The sequence below is a fragment of the Phalacrocorax carbo genome, chromosome 7 (assembly GCF_963921805.1).
Source record: "Phalacrocorax carbo chromosome 7, bPhaCar2.1, whole genome shotgun sequence".
Taxonomy (NCBI): Eukaryota; Metazoa; Chordata; class Aves; order Suliformes; family Phalacrocoracidae; genus Phalacrocorax; species Phalacrocorax carbo.
Genome location: NC_087519.1, coordinates 19,812,737 through 19,833,648, shown reverse-complemented (window position 1 = coordinate 19,833,648; position 20,912 = coordinate 19,812,737). Strand labels below are relative to the sequence as shown.

General features: G+C 37.5%; 1 protein-coding gene across 5 annotated transcripts in view; it reads right to left on the bottom strand.

Annotated features, from left to right (window-relative positions):
• TLN2 (talin 2) overlaps positions 1-20,912 on the bottom strand; it is a 229,989-nt gene that overhangs the window by 102,389 nt on the left and 106,688 nt on the right. For all 5 annotated transcript variants that reach the window (XM_064456644.1, XM_064456649.1, XM_064456646.1 and 2 more), the window contains 8 exons: positions 18,709-18,879; positions 15,867-15,964; positions 15,080-15,209; positions 13,446-13,598; positions 10,539-10,681; positions 8,915-9,042; positions 3,653-3,716; positions 1,386-1,490 (listed from right to left, as the gene is read on the bottom strand). In XM_064456644.1, coding sequence (XP_064312714.1) covers positions 1,386-1,490; positions 3,653-3,716; positions 8,915-9,042; positions 10,539-10,681; positions 13,446-13,598; positions 15,080-15,209; positions 15,867-15,964; positions 18,709-18,844 — 957 coding nt within the window. In that variant the 5' untranslated portion in view covers positions 18,845-18,879. The remainder of the gene's footprint in view (positions 1-1,385; positions 1,491-3,652; positions 3,717-8,914; positions 9,043-10,538; positions 10,682-13,445; positions 13,599-15,079; positions 15,210-15,866; positions 15,965-18,708; positions 18,880-20,912) is intronic.

The window sequence follows — 20,912 nt, the reverse complement described above, 5'->3', positions numbered from 1 at the left end:
GGCAAGATCAGCCATAATTTGCCCCACATTTTGGATTTAGTTGTCTTACTTATTTTCAGTTCATGAGAGCATCCTAACCCATGCAAATATCACAAGGGGGCTGCCAACTGATGTCTCCTTATTTGTTGGACATTCTGCCTCTTTGGTTTTCCAAGGTTGTGGAGCATATGCCCAAGCTAACAATTTGCTACATGAAATCCACCATAAAACAGAAATGAATCCACATGTCCCATTCCCTTGAATTTAGGTAGGCTGCAAAAAATCAATTCCTATTTACACAGTAGGTCATTTAACAGACTTATAAAAAAACTTATTCCTTCCAACAGAAGTTTCATGACATGGTTACTTGATTCAGTTACTGTTTGCTTTAAGCTATGACAAAATAAAGCAAGACATTAATGAAAAATACAAAGATATTTTTACATTTTACCATATAGGTCAGCTACATTGTATTAACAAATCCCTACTGAATTAGCAGCTTGCTCTAAACATGCACGCATGTTAGTTTTAATTCTTTAGTTACTGAAAACTGCACACCCTAACTTTAGCATAGCTTTTAATACACAACTTAGCTCAACAGCTCCATTAGAGAGTTGAGACTCCTTTCACCATCAACGCCTAACAAGACATTTTGCCTTAAAGGAAGCAAGACAAGGTAATTCTTTCAGAGCATACTGTATATTATCCTCTGCACGTTTTCCATTTTATTTTCATCTTCTGTCTGCTTCACTAGAATTTGTAGATGACTAAGTACTTCAGGAAATTACAACCTATTGATATTCAGCTACCTACAAAGATTCTGTACTGTAACTGTGGGAACCTAAGAATGAAAACATTTGCCTAAGTTTAGCCTCCTTTCCATTCTATGTCAGCAGTTACTGAATACTCAAGCACTAATGCTTCAGTCCTGTTTTCACAGCAGAATGTCACATCTTGGTACGAGAATGTTTCAACAGCCTGAAGACCATGACCTGTTCTACTGTAAGTATTAAGAGAAATTAATCATGTAGCTGATGAAGTTTTTCTTCAAATGCAGTTTTTCAGCATGCAATTCATGCTATCATTAAACTTCTACACAGGAACAAGTTACGAGTTCTTTGTCAATGTTTTTCTGAACACAGTACTTTGTTGGTAATCAAAAGAAAAAAGAAAAAAACTGTCTATTTAAAGAAACTAAATCATGAGAGACTCGACTTTTTTTCCTGGAAGCAGTATGACAAGGATCTAAACTGAAATTATAATTCTGTCCCATGTAGTAATTTACACTTTTTTCCAAATGCTACTTTCAGGAAGAAGGCTGAAAACATCTTTGTCCTTTGCGTAGTGCAGAATCTGAGGTAATACATAACCAACCATACAATTATGGTCAACAAGATCTACATTACCTTAACAAGAAAAAATGACACTCCGTAAGTCCGCAGGGAACGGGCTAGCTTCACATACTTCACTTTGGCTTCTATTTCAGTCATCTCACCACAGTTTTTGTGCTCCTGTAATGAGAGTTCAGTATCACACTTAGGCAGAAACTATGCTTTCTGGAAATAAATGAACAAAAAAAGGGTAGAGCTTTTATCTATTTAATGTTTGATTAACAATCATTACAATTTGAAAGAATACCATCTAGATATGTTAGTAGAACTGTATGCTGTAACTACTCAGATCAGAGAACATAAACGAACTATGCAAATGGAACACTCCTCTTTCACCATCATCCACTCTATCTGTGCCTCAGATCGAGCACATTCAAATCACTTCTGAAACAGTTTAAAATTCTAGGCATTGCTGCTATTTGACACCATTAAGTTCCATACAATTAACACCTCTTTACTTGGCTTTTTAAAATAATTTAAAAGTCACACACCCATATTTTTTTCCAGGAACATACTATTTATTCCTGCTTTGTGCCCAACACTTCTGATTCATGAAAGCCTCACACCTTGTAATTGACCATTTCTCATCTCTTGCAGGTATTTCCAGTGGGCTTTTTTTGCCAGTTACACCATTATCGACAATTTTTTCATCACATGAAAAGACTTCTACAGGTGAGGAAGAAGCAATGACTCTTCTAAATTGTTCATCCTGAAATACTTATCCAGGTGTGTCTTGTAACTTAATTTCTATTCATTATTTAAACAATTTACACATTAGTAAACTTCATTACCTGTAAGTAATGACAACTACCAATATTATCTATTCAAACTTCATCTCAACATCTGCTCTCCTACCGTGGACCTTTCTGCTGAAAATCCTATCTCAATGTCTTGCTATTTAAATACCATTTGTGAGAATTCCTATCACACCCCATCTACCCCTCACATTCTTCTGAACTGCTGGTTGCCACCTCTTTCATGCTGACTGATGGCAGCAGGGGAAGCACCAAGAACATGGGAAACACTTTCCTACTCCAGTTTAAGTTACCATCTTGACAATGTTCCACAGAGCAGCACTGGGAAGAGCAACCGCAACTCTCAAAACCCTTTTGAATCCCAAGGACACAGGCTGATCATATCTGTCAAGTTTAGCACAGAGAAAAACAACCAGGATCCCAAAAGAGCCAAAAGTGGTCATTGCAGATGGTATATCAGGTGAAAACCACCTGCCAAACTCAAGAATTTTATAACACAGAGAAACAGTTGATTTTTTCAGAAAGACAGCTTGCTTGTTCTACCTTGCTGTTGTATCTTTGCCCAGAATCAGTGCCCTCACTGATGATCTTCTTGTCCATGCACTGAAGTATGTAATGATTGAAACTACTCATAGATTATATTTGACATGGGCAAAAATCACATGCTATGAATAGCATGATAGTGATACTCAGAAGTGAATGAATCTTTTTTTTTTTTGCTTAAACTGCAACAACACTGCCACTACCTAAAGGTATACAGAAGAGCATTAGACACCCTCATCTATGAGGAAGTACTACAAACTCCAGATAGAACAAACTTACTAAGTTACATAATTCCTAGACTGGGAGTGTAATAGACATAAGAAAGTATGTGACCTGTTCCTGCTCTTCAACTTGTCTCCCAAGCTGAGATCACAGACCACAGTATGTCCTTCCAGAAACCCTATGACTTGATTCCAGCTGTTGACCTCAGAATTTTTCCACTTACATTGTATCATCAAACTTGTACTTCAGTAGGCATAGATATTTAGTGCATCTATAGTACTCAAACTGAGACTACTTCCAACAGTACCACTACATTTTATACTCAACTGCTTCAGTCTTTTACAACTGTGTGACTCCCAGACACATCACGAAACTCAAGCACTAACTAGCAGAACTCCATATTACTTGAAGCTCATGCTTGAGTAATGAAGGCATGAAATTAAAAACTGGTTTTCCTAAATGTGCTTCCATTTTAGTACAAATACACATCCTTACATTTCAATGCAACCGAGAAAGAGGTCTTAAGAACATTGAATATTCACTCTCTCCCCTTCAAAAAGTACAGTGAATAATCATCAATAAAGAAAAAAGGATCAGGACAATAAATCTGCTGAAGAAAGAAAAGAAAAGCTGTCAGACTCTTTACACTTGATTTTCTGATAGTTATATAATTCAAGTACATACAGCACATACACCTGTGAAAGCTTGTATTTATCTTATAAAGGAAGTGAAACTATAGTAGGTTTTCAGCCTCACAATTACCTGAAATATTCTCTTTTCAGCCCCTCTTTGTTTGGTATATTCTTTAGGCAGGAATTCTTTTAGGCTAGAAAAAAAAATCCATAGTTAATGATGCCTTTGTGAAGGATGCTTTCCATGCTCCTTTATTGGCATTAATTCCCCCAAACTTCTTAAAATAGGAATAAAATACCTATACAATGAAACAAAACTCTGGCTAAGTAGGGCAAGAGCAAGAGGATACTTTGCATAATTAGGTAAAAAATTTAGGTAGATCCCCATATAATACCTCTTTGTGTTTTGAAAAGTCATAAAAAGTAAATAATAGCTGGGGCACTTTCCACTCAAACTATGTGATGTCTCTCAGCAGCTCAGAGGCTTCACAACTAAATCCAAATACACTCATTGTAATCTGGGGGAAGAAGGGACATCAAAGTTTGAGCCAGCTCTGTGTCTGAGTTCAGACATTGCTATTACTTTCCAGTAGCACTTTGATTTACTGACATGCAGGACCAAGTCCTTCCTTTCTGTCTTCCAAGAAATGTTAGAACACCAGTATTTTACTGAAAAACTGCAAATACATTTAGGTGGATACTTAATACCAGTCACTACCTCAAAAACAAAGTCATAAATAACCAGTCCTACTTTCTGTAGCAGTCAGATACTAAGCATCTCAGAATACAAAGTAAACTAAACAAGTTTAGCCTTCATGACAGTTTAGTCAGAAAGAATCTTTAAAAACCTTACCTGTACCTCCTTGCTGTACAATAAAATACACCCTTTTTCAGCCAAACATCACCCCGACTTGAAGACATATCAACATTATGCTTTAACAAACATCAGTTCTTTTCTGGATTGCACCTTCCCATCCAGAATACCCTACTCTGATGAAACTATGTCATATATTCAACAATTCATTTTCAGTCTGAAGAAACTTCAAAAAATTGTTTCAAAGGATGCCCCCTGTTTTGGACTATTAAGAATCACAGAAAAAGTATGACTGGAGAATCTCCTCCTCATTTTAATTTAGTCAATAAGCAAGCACACTATTAACACAGAAAGCTAGAACTACCTACTAACATGTTACAAGTTTTGAGTTACACGTTTTGAGAAGGATGGATTTTTTTTAAACAAGATTGGCAAAAAATATCCTTGGCTGTTCAGTGGGGGGTTTGGTTTTTTTGGGTGGTGGGTGTTTGTGTTTTTTTTTTTTTGTTTAGTGTGCTTATTTTGCTTTTGTTTTTAAACAGAGAAGCCTGCCATTGCAGACAACAAACAAAATATCTCAACAGACTAAATCAGTACTTTGTGCTTTCCTCAAAAATACTATTCAGAAGTGAGATAATTAATTTTGTTCTTTCCATGAAGCTCTAGCAATATAAATCAAAGTAATAACAACTGTCCTTGCTAATCTTTCTTCCAATGCTCCAGTAGTTACATCTCACTAATACATGATGATGATGAAATCTCTTCTCAGGACTTATTTACAGAGGCACATCATGGGGTAATGAAGGCTGGAGAGCAAAATTAATTTTGTAGGTAAGGACTGAATACAGCTTATTATCCTAAAAAGCTGGTGCCTTTATTCTGAAACAACAGGTGCTTTTATACAGAATATTTCTTAGGCTCAGAACTAATTTCCAAGGCAAATGGGGAAAAAAGCCCAACCCAAACCTGACTTAAACCCAGTTTAATTTTGGAAATGGCTTTATATAGAAAAATTATAGTTATCAATGCACTTCCAGTTCCCATCTTTCATTAACTAGAGTTAATTTTCTCTCCTATCTGTATGTAGACAAACTATCAACAGCATTACATTTTTAATCTTGTCTACTTACTTTGTTAACTAATATACACTTTAAGAAGACATTGCTGAGCAAACATTATCTGGAGCTTCTTAAGCAGCAACAGTTAAGAAAACAACTTTGTGCTTTGTCCGCTAAGCACCGATTGTTCTACTCTTGCATGTATAGCTGGCGGTTATATCAGATGCTTTTCCCTTGTATCACTTTCCATTATTTTTCAATCACTAGAAAAGTAATCACCTCAACTGAAAGGGTGAAATGCTAGTTATAAACAGACTGAAATTATTTTAATGCTACCTTTCATCAAGATACTTTCTTTATGATGCAACAAACAATAGTTTCACTTTATTTAGCAGCTTGTTTATTGGAGTTAGCAAAACCACCTGGAATATGTTTTCATTAAGTCTTCTTTAATCTCTTTAATTATACATTATTACAATGTACATTGAACTCAGTTAAAAAAAATCTAATAACAAGCAGTGTTTATTTAACTTCATTTGCTGTGAGTTTGTTCCTACAATTCTTGAAGTTACACACAGGTGCCAACATATTGTTTTTCATTAGCATAAAGGTATATCCAGTGTTCTTGATAAAGACAGTTTAAGACAGTAAAACAGGTTAGATTAAAGAATTGAGCTCACTGGTCACCAAGCGTGCTTGGAAATAAAAAGCTGAAGTGGTAAGTTTTAGCTGCTCCTTTCCTATCTGCATATGAATGGTACAAGTTCTTCATTAGATATTATCTCAGCAAATTTAAAAACAGTGTACCTCTGTAGGTGCAATGCAAAACTTCAGCTGTATGAGGAAGAGCATGAAGAAGGGCTATTTGCAATTTGATAGTTTAAAAGCTTTCACAGTTTACTTTGGCATGAGCTTCAAGGAAATTCCAACAACCAATAATGAAGAGTTAACAAGATGCAGGCAATAATCTTCATCTGTGCCAAGAATAATTTATCAATGTCAAAAAAGGATACAAAAGATCTCTCTACATAAACATACTGCAGACAAGCAAACTAAACTAAGCTGTTTCAAAACAATGCTATGAAATACTAGTACTACTCTGTTTCATGCCGTTTTCTGTATGAGCTGACAGATTCTCCTTAAGGGAACCTGTGGCACGTTCAGGTTTCAGTGGTGAGTTAACGGACCCCTCTCAAATGTACTTCACATACTGAACTACAGCATACAGTTTATATAAAACATAACTACTTTCATATTTGAAAAGAATGAATGTTCATCCACCAAAAAGTAGGAAATAGTTGGATGAAGCTTTAAAAAAAGCTCAATCTTTTTCAAGAAAAAAAAACTAAGAAGTTTTTCTGAAAGGACAAGAGATTAATTTTCAGGGAAAAAAAATATCAGCATTTATCAATACTATATATATTGTTCACAATGAGTCAGGAGCACTGAGCTTCTTTAGACTCACAAAACAAAAGCATAAGCATGAGGTTTCACAAAAAGGCTGTTATGAAGGCTATGTACAGCCAACACTAAATTATGAACATATACACTTGAAATCAGAAGGCAATGACTAGGGACTTTCAGTTCTGGAGTAGGCTCCTCTACAGAGGGCAAAAAAAGAATTATTTCTGTATCGGATATCCTTAATTTTATGAAACTGATTATACATGAGGACAGCAAGCTATTACACTTAGTGACCTGCAAGGCTTGATCCTAATACAGTCAAAGCCCGTTTAAATGAAAATAAAACAATAGTAAATTCCCTGTAGAAAATAGCAAGGTTCTAAATTTTGGAATTCTGGTTCCAAATGATTTCCACTGGAATAATGTTCTCTTTCTAATGTACAGTTCAGTTATTTATACCTTTCATTCCTATTAGGATGAAAAAAATTAACACACTTTATATGTGTGATGAGTTATTCTGTGATGGACTTCAAAATATCTAGCATTGCATATGAGGCAGAAATATCAGCCAGCCAGCAGTTTCAGTCCACCTTAAAACACAGTTACTATATGGGAGCTTAAAAAAAAAAAAAGAAAAAAAATCTTAACATCAAGTAGAACACCTAGAAAACCCTAGAAAAATTTAAGCAACTGAACTCTGCACAGCAGTTTGCTTTAAAAATAAAAAAACAGCTATTGCTGGGAACACCTAACTCTTGAAATCATTACCATGACACAATTAGCTTGTCATGACGTAATACCCTAGTGGTTTGCTGCAGGAACACTTGAGTGAGTGGAGGGAGAAGGGAAGAGTAAGCAGACAATGGACAAATCCCAGAGGAAGATTATTGTATGACTGGTCACAATTCTAGGGAATAAGGAGTACACTGAAGCTATTGTACTAGGTCCCCATAATTCTTAGAGACATCGGTAGCTCTATTAGGAAAGGTTCATGGGCCAATCACTAGCAGGCAAACAGACAGTACAAAGAAAAGCTGATTATTAATGGGAACTGAAGGATGTTTGTTCACGTGGTTTGTTTGCGTAACTGAACTGCTCCTCCCGGAAAATCTTTCATAAGTGAAGTGTTTCAAACAACCAGTGTTGCAGCATTGCATGTTCCAAGGCAAGCCACTATTTTAAAGTGCTTCCCTGAGATACAGTAAACCCCAGACTCAGGCTCACAAAGGAAGTACAAGAGTCAGCACTGAGCACTTGGCCAGTGGAACAGGACAGAAGCCAAATACGCACCCATTGTTTTGTGCATCACATTAAGGTATCTTTGAGCCTCATGTGTAGGCAGGGTTTAATGGACTGTGCAGTAAAAAGCTTGCTTTTACCTTCCTACATTGCTTTCCTCAAACACCAGCCCTCAGTTAATTCTACTGCAGACAAACAAACCAAAACAATCAAAATTGGTAGAAAAATAGGACATCTACATTTCAGTCAAACTGAATTTGCCCTGCTGATAGCAGCAAAGTAAGTATCACAATAAAGGTTAAAGGGTGGGTCACTTGTAAGCAGGATGCCTATCCATGTCTGAAACAAAGAGCACAATTCTAGATCTCCATTCATACAACGTCATGAGAAGGTGAATCTGAACAACTGATTAATGCCACTAAGAAGTTTGGAAAATTTAACCTCTGCACACAGCAGTATTACTTTACTCAAATGACAAAGCATCTTTCCATTCACATACTTTCCTAGCAAATCAAACATCGTGATATATACTAATGTATGCTTAATTTGCACAGGGCGTTACTAAATGCAGGCAGAGGTAGACTTCTAAGAACAAAACCCCATTTCTCCCACATCATCAGGTGGCTGGGGAATCCAGCTGCATACTTAACTGGCACCCTGGGGAGAGCTTGTGCCCTCAGTTGTCTAATATGCCACTGACAAAGGTCCTCTCATCAGCTGGGGTTGCTGATTTGTGCAATAAGGCTCCTTTCACAGGGAGACTGCTACAGAAAACACACTAAACCTCTGCTTGGAGTTCTAAAATGCATTTAGTCTATGACCACTCAACATTAGTCACACTTGAAGTCACCCAAATTTATAAGTTAGAAGTGTTTACTCTAAAAATCCAGGTTTGTGTTTGTGTTCTACATGAGGTCCAAACTGGATCTGTGCTTGAAAGCCTCCAAACTCGCAGGCCTTCTCAAAGGAGACAGGATGGGAGCCATTCAAAATGTCATCACGAGCCTACAGGAGATAAGCAAAGACATGTCAGTGACATCCAAAATAACTATTACATCTCTGAAATTCCTTGAAAGCTTGAACAAAGCCCAATAATCCAGCAACACACTCTTCTGTCTGAATGTCTACTATTCCATTCTGGATGTGTTTATGACTAATAAAATAAAAAAGGGCTAGATTATTTTCTGGTGAATATCTAGAGAGACTTTTTGAAGCTACAATTGTAATAACTTTCATCAAAAAGAGGACTTGACGCCCATTTCCTGCTGTACATGTATATAAAATAAAACATATTTATATACACTTATGTGCATGTACACATATACAGAATACAGATATATATGTGTGTGTACATACACACATGTAAAAACTCTTATCTACCACCCTGGTTAGCAGGGAAAATGATTTGCATATCTAGTAAGTAAAAACCAGATTACTAGTATAGAAATGGCAACAGGAGAAGGCAAACAGCATTTTTCTTCCTTTTGTTTAAATTTAGTGGTCATAGAAGATGATGGATATTATAGCTCTGGCAATAGAAGGCTCATCTATCCATAGACAAAACAATGACAAAGGAGTATCAGCACATACTGTCATAACAGTAGGCTGGAAGAATTATTTAAGTGGCAGAACAACAACTGAGTGTGATATAGTCTTCTAAAATAATTGAAAAATTTAGTGCAGTCTTACAAGCAATGCCATCTTTATCTTTTGCCTCAGAGTTTCAAAATGTAATTTAGAGCAATCCTATTTGAATAAGTTGCATATATAACAACTGAACATTCCATTAAACTTTACTTAAAAAACCAACCAAACAAACTTACTTCAACAGAGTGTTTTAAAGCCTAGTTTTTTCAGACTGCATTACAAGCAACTGCACTGGAGCCTTCAGTTAAACAGTATCTTCTGCATAAAACTCTTAGATTTGCTAAGGTAAGTGTAGTACCTCTAACAGTGTGGGGAACCTGGCTAGGTGGACTCCCACCATGTTACATGATAAGGTCCATTTTGAACATGAAGCCTGCCTGTCTTGCGTGCTGTCTGGGTTGAGCCCTGGAAAGTGAGTGCAGAAGCAGCTCTCTCACTGATCAAGGAGAGGAGAAAAGAGATGAGAAGCAGAAAGCTGTTTGCAAGACTAACTTGAGCGTTCATATTACAGAGAAAGCACCACCTATAGAAGAGAACGGGGAGAAGAACTAAAAAGAACTTAAAAGACTACAGACATTCATGAATTTTAAGGAAACCAGGAGAACTACTTGAAAGTCAGTGGATTTTTTTGTTGAGTGTCCATTACTCAGGTGAAAGTATTTGATTAAAAAGAATCAGTAAAGCATCTGTACTATCACATGTTCTTGGAGGGAGAGACAAAAAAGGACAATTAAAGCACATCCAAAACTGGAATTCTAGAAGATTGAATATTTCCGCAAAAGCATTTTTCTAATTAACCCACACAGGTTTCCTCAGACAAGGTAGAACCTGTACTTCTGGTCCACATACTGTACCTGAACATAAAGCAAATTAAGTTGAACAGGATCTCTTGAATCTACGTTCTGGTCTGAATAAAAGAACTTTCGTCTCAACAGTAGTGTTTCATTTTCATCAACTCCTTGCTCTCTAAACGTTCGGCTGTGATCTAGCCAATTTACTGTAACAGAACCACAGACATGCACAGGGTTAAATATGCAGTGTTGCCAGTGTTAATAGCTGTTCTGAAAATCATGTGATAATTGGCATGTCCACTGGAGGGGAAACTGCAAAAAAATGTTGCTTTCATTTCTGTCTCTAGTCATCAGTGTGGACAGTTGCTACAAATGGGAACCAAAGAACAGCACTGCTGAGAAACAAGAATTTACTACAGCATAAAAGATGATTAATATTGTTGAAGAAACAACTATAATAGCTTCTTGCAAAATTACTTAAAAGTTTACCACATTTTCCCCCTAAAACCAATTGTTCTGCTTACTTTTCTTATCCCTGATACGTTTTAAAACATCTTCCTGCCAGTCACTGTTAATCTTAGTGAGTTAATGTAAAACAGAAAAAAATGGTTCTCATGACTTTACACATAAAATGAATCAAATAACGTCTTAGTTCTTTGGTAAGCTCCACTGCTTTCGGAAGAAGGGGCAGGTAACAAATGAAGAGTAATGAGACCTCGTTAGGTCTTGCAGAGAGAAAATTAGGTAAGCAAAACCCTAGCTAGAAATTAACCTGGTCACTGCTGTAGGGGATAACAAAAAATGTTTTTAAAATACATCAACAACAAAAAGAGAATCTCCATCCTCTATTGGATGCAGAGGGGAACACTGCAACTGAGGATGAGGAAAAGGCTGAGGTACGAAATGCCTTTTTTGCCTCAGTCTTTAACAGAAAGACCAGTTATCCCCAAGGTATTCAGCTCCTGGAGCTGGAAGGCAGAGATGGATCACAGAATAAACCCTCTATAATCCAGGAGGAAGCAGTTTACGACCTGCTGCTCCACCTGGTCTATGACACGTCTATGGGGCCAGATGGGATCCACCAGTGAGTATTGAGGGAGCTGACAGAGGAGCTCATCAGGCCACTCTCCATCATTTACCAGCAGTCCTGGTTAACAGGGCAGGTCCCAGATGACTGGAGGCTTGCCAATGTGAAGCCCATCTACAAGGGCCGGAAGGAGGATCCAGGGAACTACAGGCCTGTCAGCTTGACTTCGGTACTGAGGAAGGTTATGGAGTGGTTCATCTTGAGTGAGCTCAACATGCATCTGCAGGACAACAGGGGATCAGGCCCAGCCAGCATGGCTTCATGAAAGGCAGGTCCTGCCAGACCAACCTGACCTCTTTCTATGACAGGGTGACCTGCGTAGTGGATGTGGGAAAGGCTGTGCATGTTGTCTACCTGGACTTTAGCAAAGCCTTTGATACTGTCTCCCACAGCATCCTCCTAGAGAAGCTGGCAGCTCATGGCTTGGACGGGTGCACTCTTCCCTGGTTAAAAAACTGGCTGGATGGCCAAGCCCAGAGAGTTGTGGTGAATGGAGCTAAATCCAGTTGGTGGCTGGTCACGAGCAGGGTTCCCCAGGGCTCAGTGTTGGGGCCAGCCTTATTTAATATCTCTATCAATGATCTGGATGAGAGGATCGAGTGCACCCTCAGTAAGTTTGCAGATGACACCAAGTTGGGTGGGAATGTTGATCTGCTTCAGAGAAGGAAGGCTCTACAGAGGGACCTGGACAGGCTGTATCGATGGGCCAAGGCCAACTGTACGAGGTTCAAGAAGGCTAAGTGTCCAGTCCTGCACTTTGGTCATAAAAACCCCATGCAACGTTACAGGCTTGGGGAAGAGTGGCTGGAGAGCTGCACGGTGAAGAAGAACCTGGGGGTATGGGTTGACAGATGGCTGAATGAGCCAGCAGTGTGCCCAGGTGGCCAAGAAGGGCAACAGCAACCTGGCTTGTATCAGGAATAGTGTGGCCAGCAGGAGCAGGGAAATGATTGTGCCCCTGTACTCAACACTGGTGAGGTCACACCTTGAACACTGTGTGCAGTTTTGGGTCCCTCAGTACAAGAAGGACATTGAGTTGCTGGAGTGTGTCCAAAGAAGGGCAACAAAGCTGGTGAAGGGTCTAGAGGACAGATCTTATGAGGAGAGGCTGAGGGAGCTGGGGTTGTTTAGCCTGGAGAAGAGGAGGCTGCGGGGACACATTATTGCTCTCTACAACTACCTGAAAGGAGGTTGTAGTGAGGTGGGTGTTGGTCTCTTCTCCCAGGTCACTAGTGATAGAATGAGAGGAAACAGCTTCAAGCTGCATCAGGGGAGGTTTAGATTGGATATTAGGAAAAAATTCTTCACTGAAAGAGTGGTCAGGCATTGGAACAGGCTACCCAGAGAGGTGGTAGAGTCACCATCCCTGGGGGTATTTAAAAGATGTGTAGATGTGGCACTTCAGGGCATGGTTTAGGAGTCATGGCAGTGTTGGGTTGATGGTTGGACTTGAGGATCCCAGAGGTCTTTTCTAACCTTAGTGACTCTATGGTTCTATGATTTACACTTAAAATTCATACCTTCAAAGACAAAACTACCTTTTGATGGCTTTTAGTAGGCATCAATAGTTAAATATCCAACTTTAATGAGGGAAGATAATGGTCATTATGGAAATGACCCTTCACACTTAAGTCATAACTCTCCTATCAAAAAAAGTAAGAAAAAACCACTTTAAAAAGTCTGCTATCTCTCATAGCTAGAGGCAACATCTTGTCCATTTAACTAATTTTAAAAATTACTCAATACTAGACAACGTTATATATAGACAAATGCAAAATATAGGTACACACTGAAGATGCTAAAAATGCATTCCTGTATGGTTTTCTTGCACTATAGTGTGGAAAGATACTCATCAAAGAATTATCCTGGAATATACTACTCACAGTCATCATCGGTATGAAGCTTCGCCTTCAGTTTTTCCATTTTTCTTTCATCACGCAACAATGTCCTATCTTTCTTAAGTGTTCCTGTACTCTCCTCTTTTTTCTCTTCAATGCTCTCCTGGATTAAGGAATATTCCTCATAATTTGTTATTCCTGAAATTATAAATAAATCCAGTGTTTGTAACAATAAAAGATAATATGTTTTAGGATCCCATATATTAATACACCAATGACTAATTTCAAGTAAAGATATTCTAGTTGAAATGCTAAAACAGTGTATGGGGAAGGAGATCCCAATAACAATCAATAACTTCTACATTCAAGGCATCTCTGCAATATCCAGCATTAGCCTTGAAATACATCATTCCTTCATCATATGCTACATTTGCCACTTTCAGAAAGATACCTAGGGTTTTCTTTGATATCTAACAAGACAAACTGCCAGGTTAAAAACATGATGGAATTTAAAATAGCAGTAAATTCCAGAATGCAGACACAGCACAGTAAATTCCTTTCATGGATACCTACAATTGCTTCCTGAGAACTGAGTAATTTCAGATTGCCCATGATGTGTAGAAGAAATGTGGCAGTGCAGACTGAGGAACAGAAACCAAGTGAATCATATATGTTATAGTTTGTTTTGGTTTGGTTTTGTTTTTTTTAAAAAACTCAACTCTTCCTATGAATTTTACATGAAACAATCAAAAATCACTTCACAACTTCTAGCATATGTGCTAAGTTGCTCTCATTTCCTTGTTCTGCTTGGTTTTTTCCACTGTTTGGTAAAGTATATTTATGTTATACTGGAAAGCAAATTAAATGCTCACCTATATGACCACATTCGTGAAAATAAATTAAACTAATTTTTCAAGTAAATTAGTTATAGCATATTAGAATCCAGCACAGAAACACTCAAACAAAATTGAAATGGATTAATTTAATTTTAGCTGAATTTACTAATTTACTTTCCAGGTAAATTAATCTAAACCAAATTAAGGCCACTTTAATTGTAAACAAGAATTAAGCAAGGGTTTAAGATGGTTCAAACTAATCCATGTTGGATGCATGTTTATAATTAAATATTGATTAGTTTTCCAAAATGTCTGTTTTATATAAATACAAAGACAGACTATAACCAATATGACACATTTTTGACCAGCTGCTCTGGATGGCTTCCATAGGTTGTTTCACAAATTATATGGTACTGTGATCAGCTCTTAATCGTAACAACTTAGAGCCCTATGTTTAGGTATATTTTAATGTTAACAGTATTTATCTTTTGTCTCATTAAAATTAAGTATAAATTTAGTTCTAATTCTCTACCACATAGCAGGGAAGTGCATGTAAAAGGTAACATACAATAAAAAAAATTATAACTATACTCTCAGATAACTTTGTGTCTTCAACTGCTAAATACTGAAGTTTAAGGATATAGCTAAGTCTCTACTGACTTTCATAAAACCCGGATAACAGATTTTGAAACAGTGTTTGCTAAAGGTTAACTGATAACAAACCTAAATATTTTTTAACATATGTGCCATTTTCTAGCCAATAATACAGGTAACATCCTAAAAATCAAGATGCAAATATGGCAGAAAAACAAATTCTTAAGTATGTGGGTCCCAAAATCTTACCTATCCTGCTGCAAATGGTAACCAGCAATTCACCAACTGTTTTAGAATCATCCACCATGACTGTTTTCACTGAACCATCCAACATACGTATTTTCTGAGGTCTCTGTTTCTTTTTGTACTCCAATATATCCTAGGAAGTAAACAATACTGTTTCTAAATGCTTCTGGAAGCCACTGCAAGCCAACCCACTAACTTAGATGCCTAAACCAGGACTCCCTCCCCACCCCCAAGCTGGAGTTTTCCTTTGTTATAGTACAGGCAAACTTATTTGTGTAACAAACTTGAGAAGTGACTACTTTTAGTTCCGTCAATGTCATTTTTCAAGAACTTGTCCTAACTGGCAAGACCAAAACCTTAGACAGGGCAGGACAGACCAAAGTACCTTTGTGCTGCAAAAGACTAGTTTAGAATTTAAAAAGGATAGCAATGCATTGTAGTTGTAAGCAAGCTGGCCATAATGTGAGCAAGTATGACTTCATCATCTTTAGGATACAAGAAACCTACACTATAATGCAAGGTCACCTCAAATGTAAAGCTTATTACAAAACCTTTTATCTTTCTGTTAGTCATTCTGTGAAGACACCTTCGGCCACAGTAGCTCACAGTCACAACCAGATGAAGGAAAAAAACTGACTACTGACGCACAGCAAGGAAGAGAAGCGGGCCAATTTCAGGAACAGACTCAAGACCCTCCTACCGCTCCAAATGCTAAACATTCTTCTTGCTACTGGGGAAACAAGTTTTCTAAAAATGTCTTGATGAAAGAAGCAACAGACTAGCACCATACCCCATTTCTCAGCATGTAATAATCCAGCGTTCTTCCAGCCTCCAGCCATATACCTTTTCGAGGATCTTCATCTGACAAGAACAATCCATAGTCAGAGGCTGTGGAACAGAAGAGACAGAGACTCATTGAAAAACATCAAGCCTAATAAAGCCAACAGATTTTATACAAGGTTATTCAGCTTCAGGGTTAAGCTTCCATTACGCTACCACCCATTCTTAATGAACTTGGATTGAAATTTTTTTCTATGCTTCAGAAAATATTTAGCTTAGCAGCTGATAAGCAGGGTACATAAGGCTTTATAGAGGACTTGAAGAAAAGCTTAATTAAGCAAGAACATGTCACATCTACTGTGTAATTTGTATTATGTTTGTAATTAATTCTCTTCAAGATGACCTTTTTTTAAATGCTCATAGGCTTTGGAATTGACTAACAAAAAATGTTTGGGCTTAAAGATAGTATACTATTTCAAGCAGTAGTTCTATTTAAAAAAATACATATATAGTTTGTTTTCAACCTTTCACATATTGTTTTTATGCTAAACTTTGGAATCTTTTTGGTAGATGATTCAGGCTTAAGCATTCAAAAAAATACAAGGCTTCTAGAATTACATCCATAATAACAATCTCAGGAAAAACTTGCATCTATTGCAGGCTAAACACATGCCAACTGATTCTTTCAGAATCACAAGTAAATTATAAAACTCTCATTGTCACAGAAGAACTAACCCAGGCTTAGGCTTCAAAGACTAAACTCCACATATACAAAGTGAAGGACCATGACTGTCAACTTAAGGACCTTCCAAAGCATCTCTCTTGATAAACATTTGCATGAAGAATTGCTAGAGTACACTTCACTATCACAAACAGTGATCACTAACTGTTCATCATATAGGCCTGCTCTAACTGCAGTTCTACAGTTTAAGCTAACAGGTTTTTTTATACAAGCTGGCCACTGTGTGCACACAGCCTGTTAAAACAGCTTGGTGCAAGGACAGTACCTTGCTCACTTTCATCCAGGTGTTGGGACCCTCTGATCAGAAAGTCAGGTAAAAATAGCTACAATTTTTGGACAAAGTTGCATCTTTAAACATCACACATAGCAGCAATTTACATATAAGAGCATTTACATAAAGAGCATTTACATTAAACATTGTTACTCATGCCAGTATATACAAGAGCTTACACTTAGTTACAGATACACAATTTCAAAGGAAGAACCCTTCCAAAACCAACTGAATAAGAAGAAAAACTTTTCCCGCTGACATTAATTAATCATTCCACTGAAAAGTCAAGTGATCCATATGTACAGAGATATTTAAGACATTAATTCAGTACAGAATCAGTTAATGTAAAATTTCAGAATTTGTGCCTATAAATAGGTTGTGACCTTTAGAAGCATGTAAAAGTGCCTTGCACAGAGCACAGGATTACCAAGGAAGTACAGACCGTTCTGATACTCATTTCTGGGGGATGCATCCTAGTAATAAAAAAATAGCAGCTGTGCAACTTGCGTGTTATCATCACAGCCACCTTTGTGCCAGCACGCAAGCTTGTTGGAGAAGTGAAATGTGAGTGGCTGGCAGTCATAATGCAGAAAAATTGTATTTTCTGTTGTGGATGAAGTAGTTTGATCAGTCTGTACTGCACCTCTGAGTCTTCTGCACTAACAGGCAAACGCACATTTTAACAGCAACAAAGAAAGGGAAAGGATATGTTAGTAACCTTATTTTTGTTCATCACTCAACTTCATGAAGTTGTTTGAAGTTCTTAATTTCACTGCAATCACGTATAAAGGAAAAAGCCCAGCTGTATAACCTGAGGAGAGTTACTAGGCTTTTCTATGAGGTTCATGATGTTTAGAGATATTTATTGCTCAACTTCTCTGAATTCAACAGCTGTTCAAAATAACTGCCTTGAGAGATCAATATGGTAAAAATGCACAGCTTTTATCTGAAAAATTGGAGATGTATTAATACACCTCCTAAGTACTCCTGCAAAGGAGAAGCATTTTGAAGTATAAGTAATAATGTCCACTATTGGTAAGTTTTTCTAGCAGTTCAGACAAGGTTTTTTCAAAACAGCTCTAAAGGTTGACAGCTGTGCATAAAACTCAGTAAACTATCTGCTTTAAGAATTACATTCCAGTGGCATTATATACAGTACAGCACCAAAGGATTCTGAAGAATCTGCATTTTTGGACAACATTGACTACACTTAAACCAGAGCTTTTGACCAAATGAAGACATATTTCACATTCTGCATTCATCTAATTTGCTCAACAGTACAGAGACAGTTACATTTGATGTAGCAGCATTCTGAATATGGTATGCATAGCATGGTCATGCTTTTATATATTAACCACTTCCAAACATTTCCCTTTGCACATTTTGGAGATGTCCAGCCATTCTTCTGCAATTCTTGTTGTTCCTTCTTTTGCCGAGGCACAAAATAAGTCAGCCCAGATTTCCCTAGAAAGCATTGCCACGAACATTGCTTTAAAAAGGTGCTATCACAAAAATTGCTCTCCAAGCAGGGAAAAAAATAATCTTTCAGGCAAACAAGCGATTTATTTAAAAAGTCAAAGTTCCACAAAAAAATATCCTTTCTAGAAAAACCTCTGTCAGGACAGACAAAAGAAAAAGAGTGCAGCTACCTTCTGTCACCTAAAATCTGCCTGCGCTTTGTGCCTTTCACTTCAGAGCCTTACGATCTAAATAAAAAAAAAACCCAAACCCTCCAACTGGAAAGATAAATGGAGGAAGAACACACTGTAAAAAAACCATGGGTCTGGGTTTATTTTCCACCAGCCAATTAACCCATTAAGGACAGATATAGGAACTCACCTTGCCCTGTTTGAGCCTCTGGCACTCGTTCACGAATAACTCGACAGGCATCATACACTGCAGTGGATGGTTCAAACTGCATTGTCTTCACTACGTTGCATTGGCGGACACAGATCTTCAAGGAAAGAGCTACCATGGTGTCAAGTCACTTGCAAGTTCCTACTAAAGTATCTGAAAAAGCAGTAATGGCATTATTGCTTATATTTTTCCATTTAATGCTTTAATATATTCAACTTTCCGTTAAAAAAAATTAAGTTAGTTCAGTAGAATTATATGTATTCAAATGCAGCTCTATAAAAAGTCTCATTAATATCATCAAGCTAGAAACTATCCAAAACATGTATTTTCCTTGGTATATTGGAAATTCATTTTCCAAAAACTTTGGAGTTTGATACTTCGTCTGAGGTACGTCAAAACGATGCATCGGAAAACAATACACTTATTGGGTATATTGCCAACATATTTACTACTGACAGAAAATTATTTTTCTCTCACCACAACTTTTTATGAGACCATTTAGATTAGCCGGTAACTAACAGCTTAGAACAACTATTTAAAAGAAAGCAGAATTTTCTTAATACAAAACTTCTCCTTTCTGAAAATTTAAAAATGTGCAATATACCATGTTGTAGTTTTTTCTCAAGCCTCCACATAGATCTGCTAAATGTTTTTATCCTGTTGCACAGCTACCCAGAGCTTCAAGAATGAGCTATTTTTCATTTCAGTTCTATTTCAGAAACTTCACTGAACTTGACAGCATTTGTCTACAGAAACAAGAAGCTACAGATGCTTTTGGTTTTATTTAATTTTATAGATAGTCTGGGTTTTGTCTGAAGTGTCTTCCCTTGCTGTCCTAACACTCCAAACCACTCTTCCATCATTAGACTTTCCACAGTGATCTCCAAGATCTCTTCAGAACTGAAGTCTCTTCTGCATAAATACAGAATCTACTAGAATCCCCAGATCCTTTCTGCATAAATTCATATATGCATATTTTAAATAGGAGGATGTGAGATTCTATGGACTACTGCCACCGATGATAGTTTGTGCAAGACAAATTCCAATATTTAAACAAAAGCTTAAACCCCACTTGTGCATGTTTTACAGCCCAGATACTCAGTACAGTACTGTTTGGCAAAGTCACTTTAAGGAATAAGGAGGAATGACCATTTACATTTCAACAATGCACCGATGCATCCCTTCTGAAAGACACAGACAGCAGACAAATAATTTCTCTACCAGTAACACTTAGAAGCAGCTTTGGCTCCAAGATGCCATCCTCCTCCATATTTTTATGGCAGACCATCCATCTGCCTTTCAAAAGCAATTCATCCTACTTCAGATTTTTTAGTACTTCCAAGACCACTCACTACCAATACAAAATACTAGATACAAGACTATCTATCTGATAAAGGAAAAGGGATGAATGAGTGAAAAAAATAACAAGAAACATTAATGTACACACCTCAATGCTCTCCTAATCTATCGGTGTCTGTTAACAAAACAATCTGTATTTTGAACCAATAGTTCAAGGCAGAGGTCTGATAAATAAATGAAGATTGCTCCCTACTACCAAATACGAGTTCCTAAAACCCATCCAAAAGGTCTTTACACTTCAGAAGGAGGCTCCTTCCCTGGAGACATTTAAAACCTGTCTGGACGCGGTCCTGTGCACCCTGCTTTAGGTGTACCTGCTCAAGCAGGGGGGTTGGACAAGGTGATCTCCAGAGGTCCCTTCCAACCCCTACCATTCTGTGATTCAGTATAGCAGCAGCACAAAATAAACACAAGACAAAAAAATAAATCTCTGCACAGAGATTCACCATAATTGGGTTCAGTTTAGCACTTTATCATTTACACATAAGCAAACCTCAGAGCATTACAAAAACAAAAATATCCCAGGAAAACACAGATTGGAACAGTTTTTCACCATCCAGGATGGTCCCAGAAAGAATAATTATGTTCATGTGTGCTTATGTGCACTAATTAAGAAAAAGAAAAAAATAAAGGTGGCACATGGAACAGCAGGAAAAGAGACAAATCAGCTTGGAAGGCAGTTCTAATTTGCAGGTGACCTCTGAAACCTGGCTGTCAGCTTACGGTGTGGTAAGGCGAGCCACAATTCCTGCTTGCTCCTCTGTCTGGTCAGTGCGTCAGAGCAGGGCCATTACAATGCAAGCCTCCAAACTCTCTCTCCCCACTAT